We start from the raw sequence: 22,003 nt of genomic DNA on the forward strand, positions 1-22,003 counted from the left end.
ACACAAAATGGGAAAACAGACGCGCACACACAGACAAATTCATCAAAACCAAATGGGTGTACACCAAAGACACTCCACATTGGGCCTGTTACACAGCCCTATCGTTAGTTCCTTCAGTCTGTCTGCCGTCAGTCCAGCTGAGGTTTCAGACGCCCAAGCCTGAATGAGTCAGACATTGGGACTGCGTCACCCGCCATCGCGATCCCTCCCTAAAGGCCATTTATTATCCGCCTGAAGACGACATTAAAAGGAAAGCAGGCTCCTTCAAAATGTCAGCAGGGCACCTCCATGTCGAGAAAAGGATTTTTTGGTGTAAAAAGTAAAGAAAAAGGGGGGAAAAGAACCCAGCTGTTCACCACCACAGAAACAAAAAAAGGACAGGAAAGAAACAGAGGATGTTTTCTCTACCATCCTTTGTGAATGCTAAGGATGCTTTTCTTAAAAGACCACAGGTGGACTTCAGACAATTATGCTTGCCATAGCAAGCAGTACTTCCCTATCGCGAGCTGCTGGCCTTCCTCTAGACTTCAAAGCTGCAGAGACAGGTGAAGGGCTGTCCCGTGGGTTGCTCTGCAGTCCCTGCCACTGCACCAGCTCCTACTCTAAGATGAAGGCTTGGGGGTTGTTTGGTCAAGATGCCTAAAGAGCCTCTGCCATGCAGGGCCCAACAGGAAACCCTCCCTGGGCTGGCTTTTCTTGCTACAGCAAGGAACGCAGGCGGAGGAGAGCTGGGCACTGCTACCCAAAGTTCTTCAGGGCACCTTCAAGCATTGTTGTCCAGCAGGGTATGTTCCCCTATCCACTGATGTCTCCCATGGGAATGGCTGGTTGGAGGGGATCTTGTCCAGAGAGGGTCAGAGGGGGCAAAGCAAGTGGCGACTACAAGCTTTGGTTCAAGCCCAGCCAACCACTATAGGGCTGGCCTGCCCCAGCCACAGGTATACCCGGGACTTGAGCGTGGAAGTCCTGCCTGACAGCTTCAGATGCTAGAGGAGGAAAATATCTGAAATCTGATGGTCATACCTCGGGTTGAAGTTGCTTCAGGTTGAGCATTTTCGGGTTGCGCTCCACGGCGACCCAGAAGTAACGAAACACGTTACTTCCGGGTTTCGCCACTCGCGCATGCGCAGACGCTCAAAATGACGTAACGCGCATGCACAGATGCAGGTTGCGTTCGCTTCAGGATGCAAATGGGGCTCCGGAACGGATTCCATTCTCATCCAGAGGTACCACTGTACTGAAAAGCAGTTCCTTCCTGTCCCTTTAAACTAAAGCTGGCCCAGAAACATTTTCCAAACCCTTCCCGGGAATCTCTGCCTACCATGTACAATGGTACCCTGGTTTGCAACCGTTTTGGATTACAACCACGTCAAACCCGGAAGTGTATGTCCCTTTTTTTTTGCATTACAACCCATTTTTTTTATTACAGCCCCCCCCCTTTTTTGGAGGCCCCATTGGCAAAAGCGCACCTTGGGTTACAACCTGTTTTGGTTTACAACCGGACCTCCAGAACGGATTCTGGTTGTAAACCAAGGTACCACTGCAAAAGCAAAACAGAAGATACCTTTTGGATGACTTCGAAACAAAGATCTTCTCAGGAGTAGGGCTGGTTCTCAACATTGTGCTATATGGGCAGCTAAATACCGTGATGTGCTGATATACCACGTCTGGAATGTATCTCACCTGCTTCTTGTTCCACCGCTTTAGGGGAGGTAGAAACAGCAGCAGGGATGCATCACCCAGCCTTAGTGAACAAGGCCAGATGCCTCCCCTGCTCTTGCGCAAACGAGGAGTGTCGGTCCTTTGTTAAACTGCTCAGATGGGGGATGGGAAGCCTTCCACCACCACCCCCAGCTGAGCAAGCCCCGATACTGCTCAGGTTCACGAGTGGCAGGGAGCTTCCTCAAGGGCATAGGCAGATGGAGTCCAAGAAGGTGCTCACCAGAACCTTCTCGGGATCTGCCTGCCTGCCTGCCTGCCTAAGCCTTTTCCATCCGCAGGCAACTGGAGCTGGTGCTATCTGAATGCCATACCGGTTTCGGACAACTTATCAATATATCGCCCAGCTCTACTCGGGGGTGTGGGGGGAGCTGGGGTACCTAGCCTGCACGGTCATGTAAAACACGACTGTCCATAACCCACAATTCACATTTTAATATATGTATAAAAAGAGCAAGATTTCAGAATTACTCTCTCTTGTTCGGCGGGGCATGTGCCAGTAGATGCTTCTTGACACTGGGCTCATCCAACTTCTCGTCCACGCGCACCAGCAGCTTCTGAGCCTTAGTGTCAACATCCCCCACATCCACGCCGCCCTCGTGGTAGAACAGCACGTAGTCTCCCTCGCGGGCTGCGTAAATGCACACGTAGAATTCCTCCGCCTGTGGATTTGAGACACCGGGATGGTAAAGGTTTTACCAGACCAAAGACCAGCAGAGCTTTTTGCGTTTTCGGAACCAACGGAAGTATATGAATGAGAACACGGGGAGGCTGAGAGCTTCCAATACCCCTCTCTGCAACAGTGTTCGTTGCCTCGAGACGAGGTTATCCAATTTCTCTGCCAAGGTTTTCAAAATTCTTTGGTTTGATTAATAAAATCAACTCCATATGGAAAAGAGTCCTGGAGGAAAGGAGCTGCAACCTTTATGATGCAAGACTAATGAGGTGCTCCCCCAATAACTGTTATGCGTACAAATCTCTGCTTGTGCGTACAAATAAAACTAACCTGTTTGTGTGGTACGAAAGGCTCTATCAAGAAGTTCTTTAGTATGCCCTTAGCTTTGGCAATCTGTGAAAAATGAGAAACAAACATACTCTGAATGAGAAGCCCCACCCAGATATCGAAAACAAGAGGTATTATTCGCCCCTGCATTATGAAGTGCTAAATTCTCACAAAATTATTATATTTTCCCTGCCCCTCACCCTAAGTTCCCAGGGTGGGTTACCACATTAAAGCACAATACTAAAAACAGTTTAAAATAACTTTAAATTACATAAATAAGGTGGGTCTTAAAAAGATACACCTCAAATATCAAAGGCCAGGGTAAAGAGGTGTGTCTTCAGCATTCACCAGAAGCTACCGTATTTTTCGCTCTATAAGACGCACCAGACCACAAGACGCACCTAGTTTTTGGAGGAGGAAAACAAGAAAAAAAATATTCTGAATCTCAGAAGCCAGAACAGCAAGAGGGATCACTGCGCAGTGAAAGCAGCAATCCCTCTTGCTGTTCTGGCTTCTGTGATGGCTGCGCAGCCTGCATTCGCTCCATAAGACGCACACACATTTCCCCTTACATTTTAGGAGGGAAAAAGTGAGTCTTATAGAGCAAAAAATACGGTATGTTAATAAAGGTGCCTCAGTTCCACAACTTAGTGGGCTGCCACGGAAAATGCCTTCTTTTAAGGTCATTAATTAATCTTGTCGCTTTTTATTTGCTTTGTTAATACCCTGCCCGTTCTCAAAATGAAGTTTATTGCAGCTTTTCATCTTGACAACAGCTCGGTTAAGCAGGTGGGGCAGTGAAATAATGGCAACACTCACTGTGGTTTCATGTCCGAGACGAGGCTTCAGCCAGGCCTTCACCTGTTCCAGGTCAAGATTCACCCCCACCAAGCCAAGTTTGCCACGCCGCTTTATCAGCTGATCAGGCTTCACCACGAGACGCTGGGATTTGGAAAAAACAACAACAACAACAATCTTTATTATGGTCCAGAGACCCAACAAATCGTTACAAAGCAATACACATTCCATACAGCCTACCTCCAGGTTAAACAAGCATTTTGTTCAGAATATAGGGATCATTGGTTCTTGCAACCACAGATAAAAAATTTGCCACTGTTAATGTTCTAGCAAAAGGAAAACCAAAACTGGAAAACTATCCCTACAGGTGATAAGTGAAAAATTTGCAAACAACTTGCCAGTTTCCGAGAAGGGCGAGGCCTAGTTTAGGTTCTCGTATGCTCTTCATGCAAAGAGGTCACATAGCAGAAGTAACAAAGAAACCGGCACAGCTAAGATCATAGATAAGTGTTGCTTCCTGGAAGCAATCTGTACACATTTTTAGCACACGAAAGCAGTCACAACTGTGCAGGCATTGCTTTTTCCTCATGGCTTAATAATAATAATAATAATAATAATAATAATAATAATAATAATAATAAAATTTTATTTATACCCCACCCTCCCCGGCCAAAGGAGGGCTCAGGGCGGATAACACCAGTAAAATTATAATAAAAACATAATAGGGGGGAAAACAAAAGGGGAAAAAAAACAATTTAAAATACGGGTTAAAATACAACTTAAAATGCAGTCTCATTTTAATAGTAGCCCATAAATCAAAACCATAAGAGGAGGGAAGCATAAGGGTCAGACTGAGTCCAAACCAAAGGCCAGGCAGAACAGCTCTGTCTTGCAGGCCCTGTGGAAAGATGTCAAGTCCTGCAGGGCCCTGGTCTCTTGTGACAGAGCATTCCACCAAGTCAGAGCCAGTGCTGAAAAGGCCCTGGCCCTAGTTGAGACCAATCTAACCACCTTGCGGCTCGGGACCTCCAAAGTGTTGTCATTTGTGGAACTTAAGGTCCTCCGCGGGGCATACCAGGAGAGGCGGTCCCGTAAGTACAAGGGTCCTGGGCCACATAGGGCTAGGACAGTTGGCTGACAAAATATTCAAAAATCACTCCTTCTTTTTTAAATTAGAAAGACGACAAAACTATTGTGATCATCGGCAGCTTTGATTCCTTACCCTAGTTACAGAAACAAATCAAGTTAGCTGTTAATATTAACACGTTAACAAGCCTGGATAGCTCAGTTGGTTAGAGCAGGCATGCCCAAACTCGGCCCTCCAGATGTTTTGGGACTACAATTCCCATCATCCTTGACCACTGGTCCTGTTATCTAGGGATGGTGGGAGTTGTAGTTCCAAAACATCTGGAGGGCTGAGTTTGGGGGTTAGAGCGTGGTGCTGATAATGCCATGGTTGCAGGTTTGATCCCCTTATTATGGGACAGCTAGATATTCCTGCATTGGGGGGGGGGGTTGGATTAGATGATTCTACGGCTCCCTTCTAACTCTTCAATTCTGTGATTCACAGTATTTGACCAGTCAGCTGACAAGTGTGGCCAGTTGCATGTTTGGGGTGCAAACTTTAACGGGCACAGAATCTTAGGTCCTCTGTGTCACCACCTTGGGAAGTTTTAGGGCCTCACCCCAGTTTGTAACTGTGTAAAGGAGACATCCTGTCCCCAGTTCCTTTCTATAGCTTGATCGCCTGGCTGCCATCCAGTTTAATCACATTTAGCCAAGCACAGATCTGCCACACAATCCCATTTTTCTCTCTGATGGAAGGCAGCTGTACTGCTGGCTAATTAAATACCCTGCACTTAGTTATGTGAGTCAGTGGCTGGCATGCCTCAGCGAGGAGAATATAGTTTTCCGTGAGCTTTGCCGGAAGGCAGCAAGGGCTCCGGGTGGCTTTCTGAATTAATTCAAGGATTAATAGGATCCTTAAAGCAGCAGCTGGAAGAAATATTTTCGGATCCTTACACGCTGGCATGCGGTTATGTTAGGGCACTCGCTCCCCTGGGGTGAGTGGAATTACCTACAGCTGAAGTGGAACAAGCACCAATGCATTTAAGGGGAAGCAATTTATGAATTCTTATTCTTATTCTCATTATCTTTTATAACTAAGACCTTAAGAAAACAAGGGTCTATTTCAGGACCAAGGTAAGCATGACGAATGCCAGCACATAGGGGGACCAAACTCTTCTTGCCCATGGGCAAAAGGTTTAGCCTGCTTTGGAGAGCTCCTCTTCCTCCATCACGTTAGAGTGGCTGGAGTCCTTTATGTAAGCGTTCCTGATGCTGATGAACTTTCAGCTGTGTACGTTCCATTGTCTGCACAACAAGGAGGCTTAAAAGCATTTTGTTCTGGGCCTGTATAGCTTCTTACTTTATGGGTTCTTGCTTTGTGTGTTACAACAACTACAGCCGGTTCTGCTCACCTCAGTCAGAAGCCAGGGGTGGTCTTGGATTAGCCGATCCCAGTCGGTATCAGGAGTCACTCTGGCATATCTGAAGCGGTTCTGGATGGCTGAAGACGTGCAGATGTATTTGTACAAGAATTCCTTCCCCGTCTGCTCCGAAATTGCTTTGGCGGACATGGCTACCTAATGCAAACGTTTTTTAAAAAAGAAGGATACACCTAGGTCAGTGATTTAATTTTATTTTTATTTTTTAAATTTTTATTGGAATTTTACTTACAACATAACATAAACCCCCCACCCCCCCAATACACAAATCCACCCTCGTTAAACTTGAACATAACATACAATGAGCACAACATACAACAATACAAACAACCAAATAAAAGACTTCCTTTATCCTGTATCTGGCCTCCTTGTAAACTGTTTCCTTTATGAATAATTATTAAGATTTTTCTAATTATAACTTAAATATCCACAAAGTCTCCTGCATAAGTTAATCGAAACAAGTCCAGGTATGTATTTTAGGGCACTGTTTTGTGAAGTATTCTCTGCATTTTCCCCCATGCTTTTTGAAACTCTTGTCTAGTGTGATCTCTAAATTACATTCTAGGATTTACATTTTTCATCAGAACCTTTTAAAATCACTGACCCACTAGATCACACTAGGTCAGTGATTTTTAAAGGTTCTGATGAAAAATGTAAATCCTAGAATGTAAATTAATACGGCCTCTGATCTGGAGGTACTGCTTCCCGGCAGAGTCCCCAATGGTAGTCACACTGAGGTTGGGGGGGGGGGGAATCATGTAATACAATATTCCTAATGGGCAGTACCACTTGAAATGCAGGGGGGGACGACAGAATGCATGGATGCTCCCCTTTGTAAAACAAACTGGAGTGATGGCACATAAGAGCTTCTGTCCTCCAAGGCAGAAGTGACTGCCTTTTTCCCAAATTCAAGGTCACACCTACACCTTAAAGCACATGGGCTTCCCCCAAAGAATCCTGGGAACTGTAGTTTATCCCTTACCGAGTCTTAATTCCCAGCGCTCTTAATAAACTACAATTCCCAGGATTCTCTGGGGGAAGCCATGTAATTTAAATGTATAGTGCAAACGTTACCCCGTCTGAATTTTCAGTCCCACTGTGGTTTTTTGGCTTTTGGTGAGCCCACTCTGTGCCAATAACCAAGTCGAGACCAAATAAAGCTTTCCAAAAAGAATATGGAAGTTCAAAAGCATTTGACCATGCTCTCAACCCATTAGTCCCAGAAACGTACAAATATGTATAATATTTTGAACTTGTCTTCGGGGGAAGGAATTTATTTTTAAAAAGGCATTAACAAAACCACTCACCAGGGTTACTATGGCGACAGGGTCTCGCCCCTACTCCAGCAGATGAATTAGGTAATAGTGGGGTTTTATGTTTTCCTATTGCCTATCATTATTAGTCGAAATTCAAAAGGAGATAGAGGAAGTCAAGGCAGTTACATTTGTTCAAGTGATTGTCCCTATGCTAATGAACTGGAGCAAGCAGAGAACACAGATTAAAGCAGGGTTGAGAGAATAAAGGGAAGAGTTTAATAATCACTTTCGATCTACAACCTTTGAAGTCTCTAAGAAATGTTGGGAGATAGCGGGAAGTGTTGTTCTTAACTGGGAGGAACTTAAAAAAAGCAGAAAGTAAAGGTGTGAGGAGGCTGGGTACTTCTTTCCCATTCTTTGATTCGGTTCCTACTTCAGACAATGGGTTTAAACTGGCAACGCTTCTTTGCGATGTGGTTTGCTAAAAGTTGTGCTGCCACCGCCAGATTGTTGCGCAATCAAGGCTGAATCCTGAAGCACCTCAGCCGGCGGGTCTTCAGCACAAGACTGGATTCCCAAGCAACTGTGTGGTACTCCAACCCACAGCCCTTGGAAACCTAAAGGGAGCTCATTGAAGGAATTGTATTTAAGTTGCCTGGGAGTCCAGTGTGCTGCCCTTTGTGACAAAGAGCCAAACATAAAGAGTTTTTTAATGGATGCTGAAACAAACCTCTAATCCAGAGGTCAGCAAACTTTTTCAGCAGGGGGCCAGTCCGCTGTCCCTCAGACCTTGTGGGGGGCCAGACTATATTTTTTTTTGGGGGGTGAACGAATTCCTATGCCCCACAAATAACCCAGAAGTGCACTTTAAATAAAAGGACACATTCTACTCATGTAAAAACACACTGATTCCCGGACCATCCGGATTTAGAAGGCGATTGGGCTGGATCCGGCCCCCGGGCCTTAGTATGCCTACCCATGCTCTAATCCACTGCCACTCCCACTCAAAATACGGACCCCATTTAGACAATTCTGTACTTTAGGCTATTTCTTCATAGCAAATCAGATGCTGTTACCAATCTTATCTCTAACATCCAGGTTTACTTGTTTTGCAATAGCTAGAAAATGCTCTCCTTTCAGGCAAACATTTTTGTTAATAGTAGGTGTTAGGGAAAGGGGTGGGGTCCCAGCCCCCCCCCCCCATGAGATCTCCAATTTCTCATTGCTCTGTGAAACATGCTTTGCAAATTAGTACCTTCCTTGAGAATGTGGATGGACTGGTGGGGGGCAGGGGGACAAGATAACTTGCAAAATAAATCTGGTGAAAGGAATGAATTCTGCACAGATACTCCTCCACATTTAAAGGCAGCTATAGCCTTCACCATGGGTAGGCAAACTAAGGCCCAGGGGCCGAATCCGGCCCAATCGCCTTCTAAATCAGGCCCACAGATGGTCTGGGAATCAGCATGTTTTTACATGAGTAAAATATTTTATTTAAAATGCATCTCTGGGTTATTTGTGGGGCATAGGAATTCGTTCATATTTTTTCCCCAAAATATAGTCCGGCCCCCCACAAGGTCTGAGGGACAGTGGACTGGCCCCCTGCTGAAAAAGTTTGCTGACCCTTGGCCTTCACGTTTCTGTATCACCCGTCATCCCAAATATCCGAGGCTGTGTATAATTCTACAGTGGTACCTCGGGTTACGTACTTAATTCATTCCGGAGGTCTGTTCTTAACCTGAAGCACCACTTTAGGCTAATGGGGCCTCCTGCTGCCGCCTTGCCGCCGGAGCACGATTTCTGTTCTCATCCTGAAGCAAAGTTCTTAACCTGAGGTATTATTTCTGGGTTAGCAGAGTCTGTAACCCGAAGCTTCTGTAACCCGAGGTACCACTGTACTAACTAGAAGCAAATTTTCAAAGACAAAGGCATCCACCAAAAGTTCTCTCCTTTCCATTTTCAAGCCTGAAGACGTCACAATCTCAGCCCTGCAGGAGAGCGTTAAGGACACAATTACACACAAAGCAATCAGGCTGATGAGGGTGCTGATTGAAGAGCCTTTATCAACAGAGAAAGTTGGAGGATGCTGGGGAGGAAAAAAAGGAACTGAAGAGACCGGCAGGGTGCTTTTGTGAAAGTGTTGTTTCACTTTGCTTTTTCCACATTTCAGGAAGAAAAACAATTTCCAAAGCTTGGACCACAAGAGAATTCCTAGCTGTGCTGTGAGAAATCAAATAATTCAAGATGTCTATCATTCCAAACCCCCATCCTGTTGGATCTCTGTAGAGAAAGGCTTGCTTGCATCGTAATTCTTCTCTAAACAGGCAGCAAGCTCAGAGGAGCAATACACATAGAATAATAGCAAGAAGGCTCCATTGGAAAGGCAAGGATATTATAAAGTTTTTCACACTGCAGGAGAAACCTTTTGCTGTGCAAGAAAGCGAAGGGTCCCCCGGCCACCAGAAGTTGGGAATCACCTGGTAGAGCTTTCTTGGCAGAGTGGTTTTCTTGATGATAAATCCGAGAAATCTCGCAATTCAACATGCCCAGACAAACCCAATGAAGGCTGTCAATTGCTTATGCATGTAACCGGCGACAGATAATCAATTATCTTTGCTCCAAGGGAAGACAGTGTGTACACACACAAAGACAGCTTTGGATCTCAGAGCACAGAGTTGTACATGGGGAGAATAAAGAAATGATAGACTTCTCTCGACAGTGAGAACATGAGAAAATAGGATCCCGCTCACCCCTTGCTCAGTTGACGGACGACTGTTATGCTGAACAGCATACGATATGACATGAAGGAGGCAGACCGACAAGGACACACAGTATTTTAATTCACAGAGGGCAGCAAAAAGGCAGAAATCAGACCAACTCTTCTTCCCTGGCCTTTGAGATCAGCTACAGACGCCCTGCCACTAATGCACCAGGCCAGTGCAGTTAAAAGGAGAGAGATCATGAGTCAATCAGATACCCGCAAACTACATCTTTCCTTTGCTGTCAAACGCACTGCTGCAGAGTCACTTCCACAGCACCTAGGCCACCAAGCTAGCTGAAAAGTCAACACAGCCACAAATGGTCCTGCTATCCTTCCCTTTCTTAAATGGGACATCCACACATGGACACATCCAGCATCCCTAGTCACACTGAGCTCTCTGCTGAAAGCCACAGTTGCACACTCTCTTTTTTTATATATAAAAATTTTATTAAGGTTTTTACATTACAAAAAATGAAAAGAAAAAAAAGGGGGAAAAAGAAAAAATACAAAATAAAAATTGTTAAAAACAATCAATCTTTCCATCACATTATTTTTCATTAACTTGTTTCTCGGACCTCCTCATACCTCCCTTCTTTGTATTCCAAATCAAATTATTAATTCAACAATTTCTTTCCCTCTTTACGCTACCCAAATCTTATTTTTAAATTATTACAATCTTGAATTTTTACTTATATAAACCCATTTTTTCATATTCTTTTAACCCATTACAGCTAGAAACCACTTAGTTCCAATCCAACATTGTTCTAACATTCATTAATTTTGCAATGTCTCTGTAAATAGTCTTTAAATTTCTTCCAGTCTTCTTCCACTGACTCTTCTCCCTGATCTCGGATCCTACCAGTCATTTCCGCTAATTCCATGTAGTCCATCACCTTCATCTGCCTCACAGTTGCACACTCTCAACAGCACCCAAATGTGGCAGGGAGATCCGCCAAAGCACTTGTTTCTCCAACAGGCCCAGGGCCAGCTTTTGCATGGATGCATTTTGGAGCCACAACTAAAAGAAACCCCATCAAGATGCCAGGATGAAAACAGACCCAAGCACATGAAGCAAATCCACCCTTAACTGAGCATTTAAGATAAAGGCTGGCCTTGCATTCTTATTCCCAAAGGAGGCCAGAATAAACCCACAATAAGCATGCATTTACAGAAGCCCCATTAGGGGATTCAAAGATCATGAGTTTGGGGGGCAGAAGAGATGGAGACATTAGAAGTGGGAGGCTAGTGTGCACATGGGTGTCCTCACACATTCTTTGAACACCTGAACAAGGCTAGAGAGTCTTTGATTTCTAAAAGAGTTCCAAGATACTCCCTGCCCCCCAGCCAAGGGCTGCCATCTTTTTCTGGCAGCTAAAGGTTCCCCACACCCAGTGATGGCCAAACTTGGCCCTCCAGATGTTTTGGGACTACAACTCCCATCATCCCTAGCTAACAGGACCAGTGGTGAGGGATGATGGGAACTGTAGTCCCAAAACAGCTGGCAAGGCAAGTTTGGTCATCACTGCCCACACCAGAAGCACAGCATTTTCCCAAATGCCATAGTGCCAAGCTGAAAAAGACTGTGTTGGCCAGGTTTATGTCTGCCATGCACCTGCTAAAGACACAGAAGACCTCTGTGCAACTCTCAAACATTTCCATCTTCCCATAGCGCTCAGCTTCCCAATGTCTGGCAGCAGAGGAACACTTTTCTCTGAATTAAAGGTGATGGTACGCTTCACTAAAAACAGCAACGTTACTCTTAGGCTGTGCACACAACATACCGTACATTTAAAGCATGTTTCCCCTACCACTCAAAAATGGGAACTGTAGTTTGTTATGGGTGCTGGGAATTCCACTGGGAGTAAACTATAATTCCCAGGGTTCTTGGGAGGGGTTGAGCTTCAAATGCTGTGCACAGAGCCTTAGAAGCTGCAAGAAAGAGAACTACTTGCCCTTAGGGAAGTTTGCCTCCTGTCTCTCGGCACACATCACTTTTCTGTCTGTGCCTCCTCTGAGGGCAGTCAATTCTGTCGCATCTCTGAACTGAAGGTATGTCTAATTTCTTCAGGCCCACCTTCCCATCCTGGGGGTGAGGGGTGCATGCCCCCATCATTTCACTCCTCCCCACTCCTGCTTTGGGTACAACCCACCTTTTGCCAGCGTAGGGAGAGAATGAATTGCGCCCAGTTCCCTATTCTGGAAGACCTCCACCCACCACAAACACTTGCTACTTCTCATGGCGCTGAAAGAGACACAAGTCTCCATTTCATTTTCAGGAGTAGGCATGAAAAACTTGCAAAGGATTCGTTTCGCCCCTGGAATGTTGCAAGAGACCTGCTTCTCAAAGGTCTTCTGTGAACAGAGGTCACATCAATCTTCCAGACGCTGTTGTCAAATAGCGCTCCGAATCTGACAGAAAAGGGCAGGGGAGCATGACAGGAAGAAGGGAGATCGGAGCAGTTCCAAAGAGCGTGACAAGACAAGCAATTCCATACAATGAACTCCACTTTCCCCTCTAACTCCTACACTGCATGGGGGCCACACAGACCCCCAACCAAGGGGTCCTAACCAAAGATTACCCTTCTTGTGCAAGGTTCCTGAGTATCAGAAACTGCTTTGGTCACCCTATTCAGGGGGTCAGCGAAATTTTTCAACAGGGGGCCGGTCCACTGTCACTCAGACCTTGTGGGGGGCCGGACTATATTTTGAAAAAAAATAATGAATGAATTCCTATGCCCCACAAATAACCCAGAGATGCACTTCAAATAAAAGGGCACATTCTACTCATGTAAAAACAGGTCATCATATAGGGCACGGGTAGGCAAATTAAGGCCCGGGGGCCGGATCCAGCACAATCGCCTTTTAAATCCGGTTCACGGATGGTCCGGGAATCAGTGTGTTTTACATGAGTATTCCATGGTTCATTTCGCCTGTCATAAATCCCTGCATATTTTACATAACTAAACCATTCAGTATTCCATTATTACATTCATCAAAACTTGTGTACACTGTTGAATTTATCTTAATGCTGCCAACGTTTTCAAGTGTACACAATCCCCCCCCCCCCCAATATTCAACAAACATTTTCCAATCTTCTTCAAACATATGTTTTTCTTGTTCTCTTATTCCAGGCTTCCTCAGCCTCGGCCCACCAGATGTTTTTGGCCTACAACTCCCATGATCCTAGCTAGCAGGACCAGTGGTCAGGGATGCTGAGAATTGTAGTCTCAAAACATCTGGAGGGCCGAGGTTGAGGAAGCCTGTCTTATTCTGTATGTTAGGTCTGCAAGCTGCGCATATTCCATCAGCTTAAGTTGCCATTCTTCTTTGATTGGGACCTCACTTTTTTTCCATCTTTGGGCTAACAAAACCCAGGCTGCATTAGTGGCATACATAAATAACCTTTTTGGACACCTGGGAATTTCAGTCTGAATTATCCCCAACAAAAAGGACTCTGGATTGTTTTGGAAAAGAACTTTAAAACATTTTTTTCAATTCATTTTGAATTATTTCCCAGCACTCTTTTACCCTTTTACAGGTTGCCACATTTCAGTTGCTTTCACAAAAGTCTTCATGCAAAACAGCCGTCTCAGTGTCTGCTTTTGCTGAGTAAAAAAAGCATTGCTGTTGGCCTTGCACCTGCCATTTGCTTTTCTGTCTGCCTCTGACCAAATTTGTAACATTAATATGCGCCATCGCTCCACAGCAGCTTCCCCCCTGGCATCCATCAAAAAGGATAACTTTTTTCTTTGGGGGGGGAGGGGGGTTTGCAGAGAAGCGCAAACAAAAAATGTTCTAAGAGCAGATAAATAAAATGCAAGCACCGCTAGCAAAACACTTACGTGAGCTAAGTCATACAGGGGAGAGATGTTCAGTTTAGGTTCCCTGAAAGTGGGTCCAGGAATGACCATGCATGTCTATGGATTAAATGGGAAATGGACTGGAGGAATTGCTATTGTCTTCCTGCTCTCATAAATTACCGTATTTTTTGCACCATAACATTCAGTTTTTTCCTCCTAGAAAGTAAGGGGAAATGTCTGTGCGTGTTGTGGAGTGAATGCCTGCGGGTGGCGGGGGGGATCAGCTGCAGTCGTGAGCAGAGGATCCATGGTTCCCCTTCCTTCCCTCCTCCATGGTTACAAAGCATGGATCCGCATGGATCCTCAGGATTTTTGCATTGGGCTACTCCAAACTCACTGTCAGATCACATGTCTGTGGCCACAGCATGAACCACAAAAATCATATATCCACTATTTCGTTTAGAATATTTTTTTTTCTTGTTTTCCTCCTCTAAAAACTACATGCGTGTTATGGTCTGGTGCGTGTTATAGAGCGAAAAATACAGTAACATGCTTCATCACTCTGAGGCAATCTCCCCATTGGTGCTCAGCATACAATAAGGTTTTATTTTTAAAAGGAATAAAAAAAGCTAATTAAAGCAAGATGACAAAATGCCACATCAACCATAAATATTCAAAACCTTCCTCAAGTAGCTGTCAAATGCACAGGAAGGACTACATATCCTTGTTCTGCTTGCCTGATCTCAGGCAGAACAGCTGCCATTCTCAACGGGGGTTTCGACTCCACAAAAAGGTGTAACAGCTGGCAAGTTGCCTTGTGCTAACAGACAGGAGGCCAGCTCAGCCAAAGCGTGACTACGTCAGCAGTTGAGCTTCCTCCGTCACTTTTGCCCCTCTGCAAATACTGGGAACAGGATCTTGGCTTGCAAAAGGATTGGAATATTAAATATTGCCCAATACCTAATTGCCGAAACATTCCTTTCCCCGATGCAATTGAACATTTTCTCCCTAACAAACAAGGCAAGCCTTACAATAACCTTTCCTAGGCCCTACAGGTAGAGCCAATCAGCAGGTATAAGCCAGGTTTAGAAACAGTGTTAGGAACTCAAGATATACTGTATAAGTTAGGCGCCAAATGGCTCCTTAAACCATGGTTACAGTCGCCCAAACGGAATGTCTGGTTGCCATCTTGGGGCCAGGTGGCTCTCAAGTCTTGGATTTTCAAACGATGAACTGGCTGTGATTGATTATCAGTTCAACACCTGGCTGGTTCAGAAGACAACCTTGAGCTAAGTTAAGAGCTTGGAGAACTTAAAGAAGACAAGTCACTTGATCCCATTCCAACCTATTTTTCTTAATGGTGATACAGGCCATTCATAATGTAGGGCAGTGGGGTAGGGTAAATGAAGACAAACAACAACGATTAACTATAACGTTGTTCCCTGCTCAGGCTGCACAGAAAAAAGCATTTTTGTTCCTGAAATTCATTCTGACTGTGCAGATAAAACGTAACTGATAGAATTCTACAGGATGTGTGTGTGAAAACAGTCAAGAACCAATGATTCCCAGGCATGCATCTCCAGATAGTGGAGATGTCAGGCACTATCCTGGAGCCCATGCATATTCACTTAGTTGCAAGGGGCCAATAGCCAGGTGCAAAAGGCACCCGGCTAATTTTGAACAAGGGACACGGGTGGAGCTGTGGTCTAAACCACAGAGACTAGGGCTTGCCGATCAGAAGGTTGGCGGTTCGAATCCCCGCGACGGGGTGAGCTCCCGTTGCTCGGTCCCTGCTCCTGCCAACCTAGCAGTTCAAAAGCACATCAAAGTGCAAGTAGATAAATAGGTACCACTGTGGTGGGAAGGTAAATGGTGTTTCCGTGCGCTGCTCTGGTTCGCCAGAAGCGGCATAGTCATGCTGGCCACATGACCCGGAAGCTGTACGCCAGTTCCCTCGGCCAATAAAGCGAGATGAGCACCGCAACCCCAGAGTCGTCCGCGACTGGACCTAACGGTCAGGGGTCCTTTTACCTTTTAAATTTGAACACTGATAGCCCCCCATATGCTGCCAAACTAAATGGTTAGTCAACCATTGCAGAACCTCCAATAAGCTCCTAAAGCTGTAATTCTATACTCACTTACCTGGGAGTAAATCCCATTGAAGCCAACAGGACTTACTTCTAGGTAAACATGTACAGGATTGCCTGGCAAGGAACCACTAAGCACCCAGGAATATAGCTTGAAAACCACTATTCTAGATCAGTGCCTGTTCTACCTGATTGATGTAAGAGTTCCATCACAATAAACATATTTCAAGGTCTTTTAAATTATTGTTTGGACCAATAAATAATGAAAATCATGACAAATACCACGTGTTTCTACACTTACTGATGCATCTTGTAGTGCGGACTGATAATAAAAGGCAGGTAGGCACCTGCTTCATCCCAAAGTCCTGGACAGATAATAGTAAATTTAACACACCAAAAGAAGGAGTGTCTTAAGAATTCTGGTTAAAGCACAGAAAATAATGCAAATGTTAAGAAGTGCTCCATCCTCTACTGCCTTCACTCACAGTTTCCCCAACATCTAGACCATAATGACCACCACCCAGCCGATCAAAATGGAAACACCCCATAAGAAACTAACCAGTTGTATTCAGCCAGTTTGAGTCTGCAGTGACAGTTTAGCCAACACTTAGGAAGAAGGACAACACAGCTAACCTCAATTCCTATCCACTGTCTCCTGTATACAGATAAGGAGAGCAAAGCAAGAGATTAAGTGTTCATTGTTGCCCAAGACAAAGAAAGCATCAGACTTGGTATTCAGGAAGACTTTGTGTCTGTAATGTAAGAGCACTACACCCATAAGGGCCCTGTTGCATCAGACCAAAAGCTCAGAGCATGAGGCTGATAATATCAAGGTTGCAGGTTCAATCACCATAAGAGACAGCTGTATATTCCTGCATTGCAGGGGGTTGGATTCTATGGTTCTACGATCCTGTTCTCACGGCCTATGGAAAGCCCGCAATGAGAGCATGAGGACTAAAGCACTTTCCCCAGCAACGGGTCTTCAGACGAGACAGGCCACAGCCATTGCAAGGGATCAGATATGGACCGACGCACAGGGCTCAATGCCCTAGCACTGATTAGCTATCCACACTGGTTCCTAACAGAACTCGCAGGAAAAGAAACGTCAAAGTCCTTCCTCTTCTCTACCACCTAATCCCTTGACCTTAATTCTCCCTTTGGACAATTGGGGGGGAAAGCACTAAAATGACACTGACCAAGAAGCTTAAGAAGCACAACAGATCACCACTGTTACACCAAATGTTATGCCATCCGACTGCAGAAGGATCCAGGTTTTTAAAAACTGTAATTTCTACAAGCGTGTGCCACCTTCAGAAGGCAAGCAAACTGCAGTCCCAACTATGCAGCCTAGCCAACCCCAGTAATCTGCCCTCTTTGCTTTGTAAATAAAGTTCAACGGGTACTTAACAGACAGGTCTCCTTCTGGATTAGCGGAGGATAGTGGGTGGGAAGGTGCCAGCCAAGGCACAAAAACACTGATCAAGATCAGCTTTCCCCATTATTCACTCTGATTTATTAAAGAAGCCAACGCATGGCTTCAAGCAGGCTGAGTCTGTCATTTTTGTGCTTTCGTAACACAGGTCATACCTGAAATCTATGGCTGCAATCCATCTTCGATTGGAGTCAGTGAAAGATGACATGAGGCGAGGGAGAGGGAAACCAACAAACCATGGATTTCAATGGAGCCTGCCTACATTCTTATTTTTTCCCATTTTTTAAATAACACACATGTGTAAAGAGCTGCTCAGTTGCACAGTTAAAATCCCTCATATCTGCACAGATACCACGAACCTGTGAGTTAAAAGTGCATCTTTCATCTTACTTACAATAAGCTAAGAAAACTAAGCAGCACTTTGGGTTTGTGGGCTCTGGCTGGATGTCAGAATGTCTCAGAACACATTTTGTGCTTTTTAAAAACGGTGGTGGGAAGGAATCGTTTATATAAAGTCTCAAGCTTTTAACACTGGAATAGTCCCTCCAAACATCTCTATGGTCTGAAAACTAGAGCATTTAAACCAGAGGCTGGGAACCTGCAGTTCTCCAGATATTGCTGGGTTCCCAACTTCCATCAGCCCCAGCTAACATGGCCAGTGGTCATGGATGATGGGAGTTGTAGTCCAACAACATGAGGGAACCAGGTTCCCAGCCTCTGATTTGAATGAAACAGAGCATCTCTGAAAGCTCCCAATTTGCTGCTTAAAAGAAGGTCAAAACTGCACACTTACAAGAAAGCCTGGGTTGCAGTGTCGGACTTCATAACCTCATGGTTCCCTCCGGCCCCATTATTGGGTTGCTTTGGCATATGGGAAGATCAGACAAAAGTGGTGGGTCTCAGGGGGCCCAAACCCTGCAGTTTTTACATGTCTCCTGACCTACTCCCCCCCCCCCATTTTAAAAATATTTTAATCTTGCTTATAAGGCAGTTGGGGATCCTCCAAAGCAGTATGTTGGTAAGACTCCCCCACCCCCACCCCACCCAGCTACCAACTTAACTTCTCCAGAGGCTCCTGTACAAATAAATTAGCACTTGCAAATGTGTGTCAGCAGCCTGGGCTTAAGCACTTAGCAATAATCCTGATGCCCCTCTGATCTACAACTACAAAACCTACCCACACACTTTAGTCCAGAACATCCTTCAAAGAACTCCCAAAATCATTAATTATACACTCCAGTCCTCTTTCTACAGTAAAAGAAAACAAACCACTGTTCGACTTAGAGATGTGAAATACTGATATATACCAAAAGAGCACCCAGACTTCTATAGAATAATGTTTTGGCCAGCAGAATTTTCAGCTGTTTTTCTTGATTTCCCAGGTTTACATGTCAATATAACTTTGATGTCTCCGACATGATACACCAGAGGTCAGCTAAGTAAAATCTCAATAATATTTACCCCCTCACCCTGAATTCTCTGTTTGGTACCTGCTTGTTTAGCCCACGTGAACTCCAACAGCAGAGAGTGGCATTGCTTTGATGGAGGCAAGATATTCATCATAGGGGCTCTGGAATATTTTGTTACCAATAACCTGCCCTTTAAATACCGTAAGCCTTCCAATTTTCTCAGACTGGATCACTGACCAATGTTCTTGCCTTTTTACTACACATAAACTCTTCCAGTAAAAAGAAAACAGTCTCTCGGGTCCTCTGAGATGGGGGTCACAACTAAGGGGAAAAGACCACATGTGGAAGATTCCAGGTTTAATTCCCAAAGTCTCCAATTAAAAATGATCTGCCATCGCAGAGCTGTAAAAGGTATCTTGGCCCAAAACATTGGTGGACCAGCTACCAGCCAGAGGAGACAATACTAAGCCATTGTTTTGAGTCACCATGAGGCAGCTCCATATATCCTTAACAGCAAAAATAACATGGGCGTTCTCAGTGGGTAGTGAAATATGTGTTTGTTTGAGTTAAAGGTTCCTGTGTCCTATGCTCTCTATCATGTTGCTGTCTTATTATTTTTTTAACATTTAGCTCATGCCGACATAACACTGTAGGACCTACAGAAAACTATCAAGAGAGAATATGATCTGCCCAGAGACAAAATGAAGTCAACAGCTGAGGCAAAAGACTTGACAAAAGTGTGGCAAGGCCAGGGGAGGAGATGGTAATGATGATTTCTTAAACTTGCTAATCTCCTGTTACCTGATAAGCCAAAGGACTTACAACACCTTTCCTTAAAAGAATTAACAAAACAAGAAAACTCAGTAAGAACCAAAGGAAGCTTTGGCAGATGATTGATTCGATCACACCATACTGATTTCCCAGTTACATTTAGGATGGTAAGGTAAAATTTAGCAAGAATGGCATTCTATATCAAGGTATAAGATCTGTGTAGTTCAGCATCTTATTTTCCACAATGGTAGCTTTTTGGAAGCCCACAACAAGGGCACATTAAGCCCTCCTTTGTTCTGCTCCCAAACATCTCTGATGCAACACTGCCTGAGAATATGGACTCTATTTTGGCTCTTAAGACTGATATCCAGTGCCAGGTCCAACTTCCACAAGATTTGTTAAACCTTTTAAAAGCCATCTAAAGTTATCAACCATGACCACATGTTGTGACCAAGCATTCCGTAATTTCATTATGTGCTGTGCAAGTACTTCCATGTCTCTGACCTGAACCTGTGGCAGTCAGTTTCACTAGGTCATGCCTACATGCTAGCACTTATGAAAAGGAGGAAAGTCTCTCTCTTGATTCAACTTTCCATTCTTCCAAAACACACCTAAGCAGGTATCCCTTTCTCCCTCTGAAGGTCTCTGAAGTTCAAAACTTCAGACCTTCCTTTCTCCACCCAAGTCTTACCCCTTTGTCATCTTAATCCTATCAAGGGCTGATGGAACAAGCGAGACCTCCAATGTTCTTGACAATATTTCGCCCAAATAATTTGGCTGCAACCCCTCTGCGTGGGAGGGGGGGCAGGGGGAGCAGACAATTCACTTCTATCCTGGTGCATAGATGTATTCTCGGGAAATAAAAACAGTGATGCACTTCTGGTGCTAAGCAGACGGAATGGAAGACTAGTTATTAAAATTGTGCCAAGTGCATTGTGTTTAAAGAAAAAAAGTTTAACAACCAAGATTTACACTCAGTTTTAATGAGAAAACCGAGCAGGCATTTGCCCCGATGACTTTACAATCTAAAACTAGCAATAGGTAAACTCACTGGGGTGAAGGGGCCCTGCTTTTCTCTAGGACCTCTTGCAGGGATGCTGGGGTGGGGAGAAAGTGATGGGTCCCTGTTCGTTCTCGAAAAATGCTCCTCTGAAATCATTTCTTCCCCGCTTCCCTTGACAGCCCAGGAGATGCAATGATATATATATATATTTACTCCCATTGCATCCATGCGGAGAACGAGGCGATGGAAATAAACAGATGCATTTATTCATTTGAGTTTGCATTATTATTATTATTATTATTATTATTATTATTATTATTATTATTATTATTATCAATGTCTCCCTCCCCTTACCTTTGCTGCAAAGTGCCTTGTCCTTCTTCCCTCCCCCGGGCCTTTCCCAACTTCGGAAGCTGCTGCTCCCCGCTGCTGCTTTCTTGTCGGAGTCTTTCTCTCTCCCCTCGCTTCCCGTCGCCTTCCCCTCTTTTTGGCTCACTCCTCCTTCTCTGCCTCTTCTCATATGGCTAGATGCACTCCCGGCCCTGCCATTGGGCAGCATGGCCCCCACGTGCTGCTTGCCTGAGCGATGCCTGACTTCGCCCATTGGCTCACCGCCCGCGAGCTGAACACGGGATGCTTGGCGGTCGGGGATGCTTGGGGAGGAGGAGTTGCAAAGGCTTCTGGGAGCTGTAGTTTTCCCTATCTGCCGGCTCCCACTTGCCTTACTGTAACTTAACAAGACGGGTGTTTCATACCCTCCAACATTTCTCCGCTGAAAATAGGGACTTCCCATTCCAGAATAATAATTTTACTATTTATACCCCACACATTTTATTGAGTTGCTCCAGCCGCTCTGGGCAGCTTCCAACATATATAAAAACATAATAAAACATGAAACATATTTTTTTAAAAACTTCCTTGCACAGGATTGCCTTCAGACGGCTCGGATAACTCCATAACCCTCCAACATTTCTCCAATGAAAAATAGCGACGTCCTAAGGAAAAATGGGACATTCCAGGATCAAATCAGAAACTGGCTTCTCTCAATCAGGGATGTCCCTGGAAAATAGGGACACTTGAAGGGAGGCTAAGCAACCACATTTCGATTTTATTTAAAATAATGTAAATAGGTTGCCATGGGCGTAGGCAGGATTTATGTTGTGGGAGCAAGACACCTGTCAACATCCTCCATCCAGGTCTGTCGAGCAGATTTGGAATGAAATGTCTCAAGAACACTTCTAAATTACTTCCTTTTGACCCCAAGCGCTCAGAAAAATCTGTCAAAATCTTTCCACAATTTCTACTTTTATTTAAGTATTTTAAATTTATTTATTTATTTGATTTGGAGGGGGGCAGCCTGCCCTCCTGCCTCCCCTGAGGTTATGCCCATGTGGGTTACTTTTAATTTTTTGTTAAAGTGAAATTATCGTTTTTTTTAAAAAAAAGTGGAAACTGAA

At 44.6% G+C, this 22,003-nt stretch overlaps 1 protein-coding gene across 2 annotated transcripts in view; it reads right to left on the reverse strand.

Annotated features, from left to right (window-relative positions):
* Positions 1–21,064, reverse strand: part of ACLY (ATP citrate lyase) — a 57,957-nt gene extending 36,893 nt beyond the window's left edge. For both annotated transcript variants that reach the window (XM_081837649.1, XM_081837648.1), the window contains exons 1-5: positions 20,901–21,064; positions 6,001–6,165; positions 3,542–3,664; positions 2,726–2,788; positions 2,191–2,381 (exon numbers count right to left, since the gene is read on the reverse strand). In XM_081837649.1, the coding sequence (XP_081693775.1) occupies positions 2,191–2,381; positions 2,726–2,788; positions 3,542–3,664; positions 6,001–6,159 (536 nt within the window). In that variant the 5' untranslated portion in view covers positions 6,160–6,165; positions 20,901–21,064. The remainder of the gene's footprint in view (positions 1–2,190; positions 2,382–2,725; positions 2,789–3,541; positions 3,665–6,000; positions 6,166–20,900) is intronic.
* Between the last annotated feature and the right edge of the window lie 939 nt (positions 21,065–22,003).

The sequence above is a fragment of the Podarcis erhardii genome (genome assembly GCF_964252035.2).
Source record: "Podarcis erhardii genome assembly, chromosome: 13".
Classification (NCBI taxonomy): domain Eukaryota; kingdom Metazoa; phylum Chordata; class Lepidosauria; order Squamata; family Lacertidae; genus Podarcis; species Podarcis erhardii.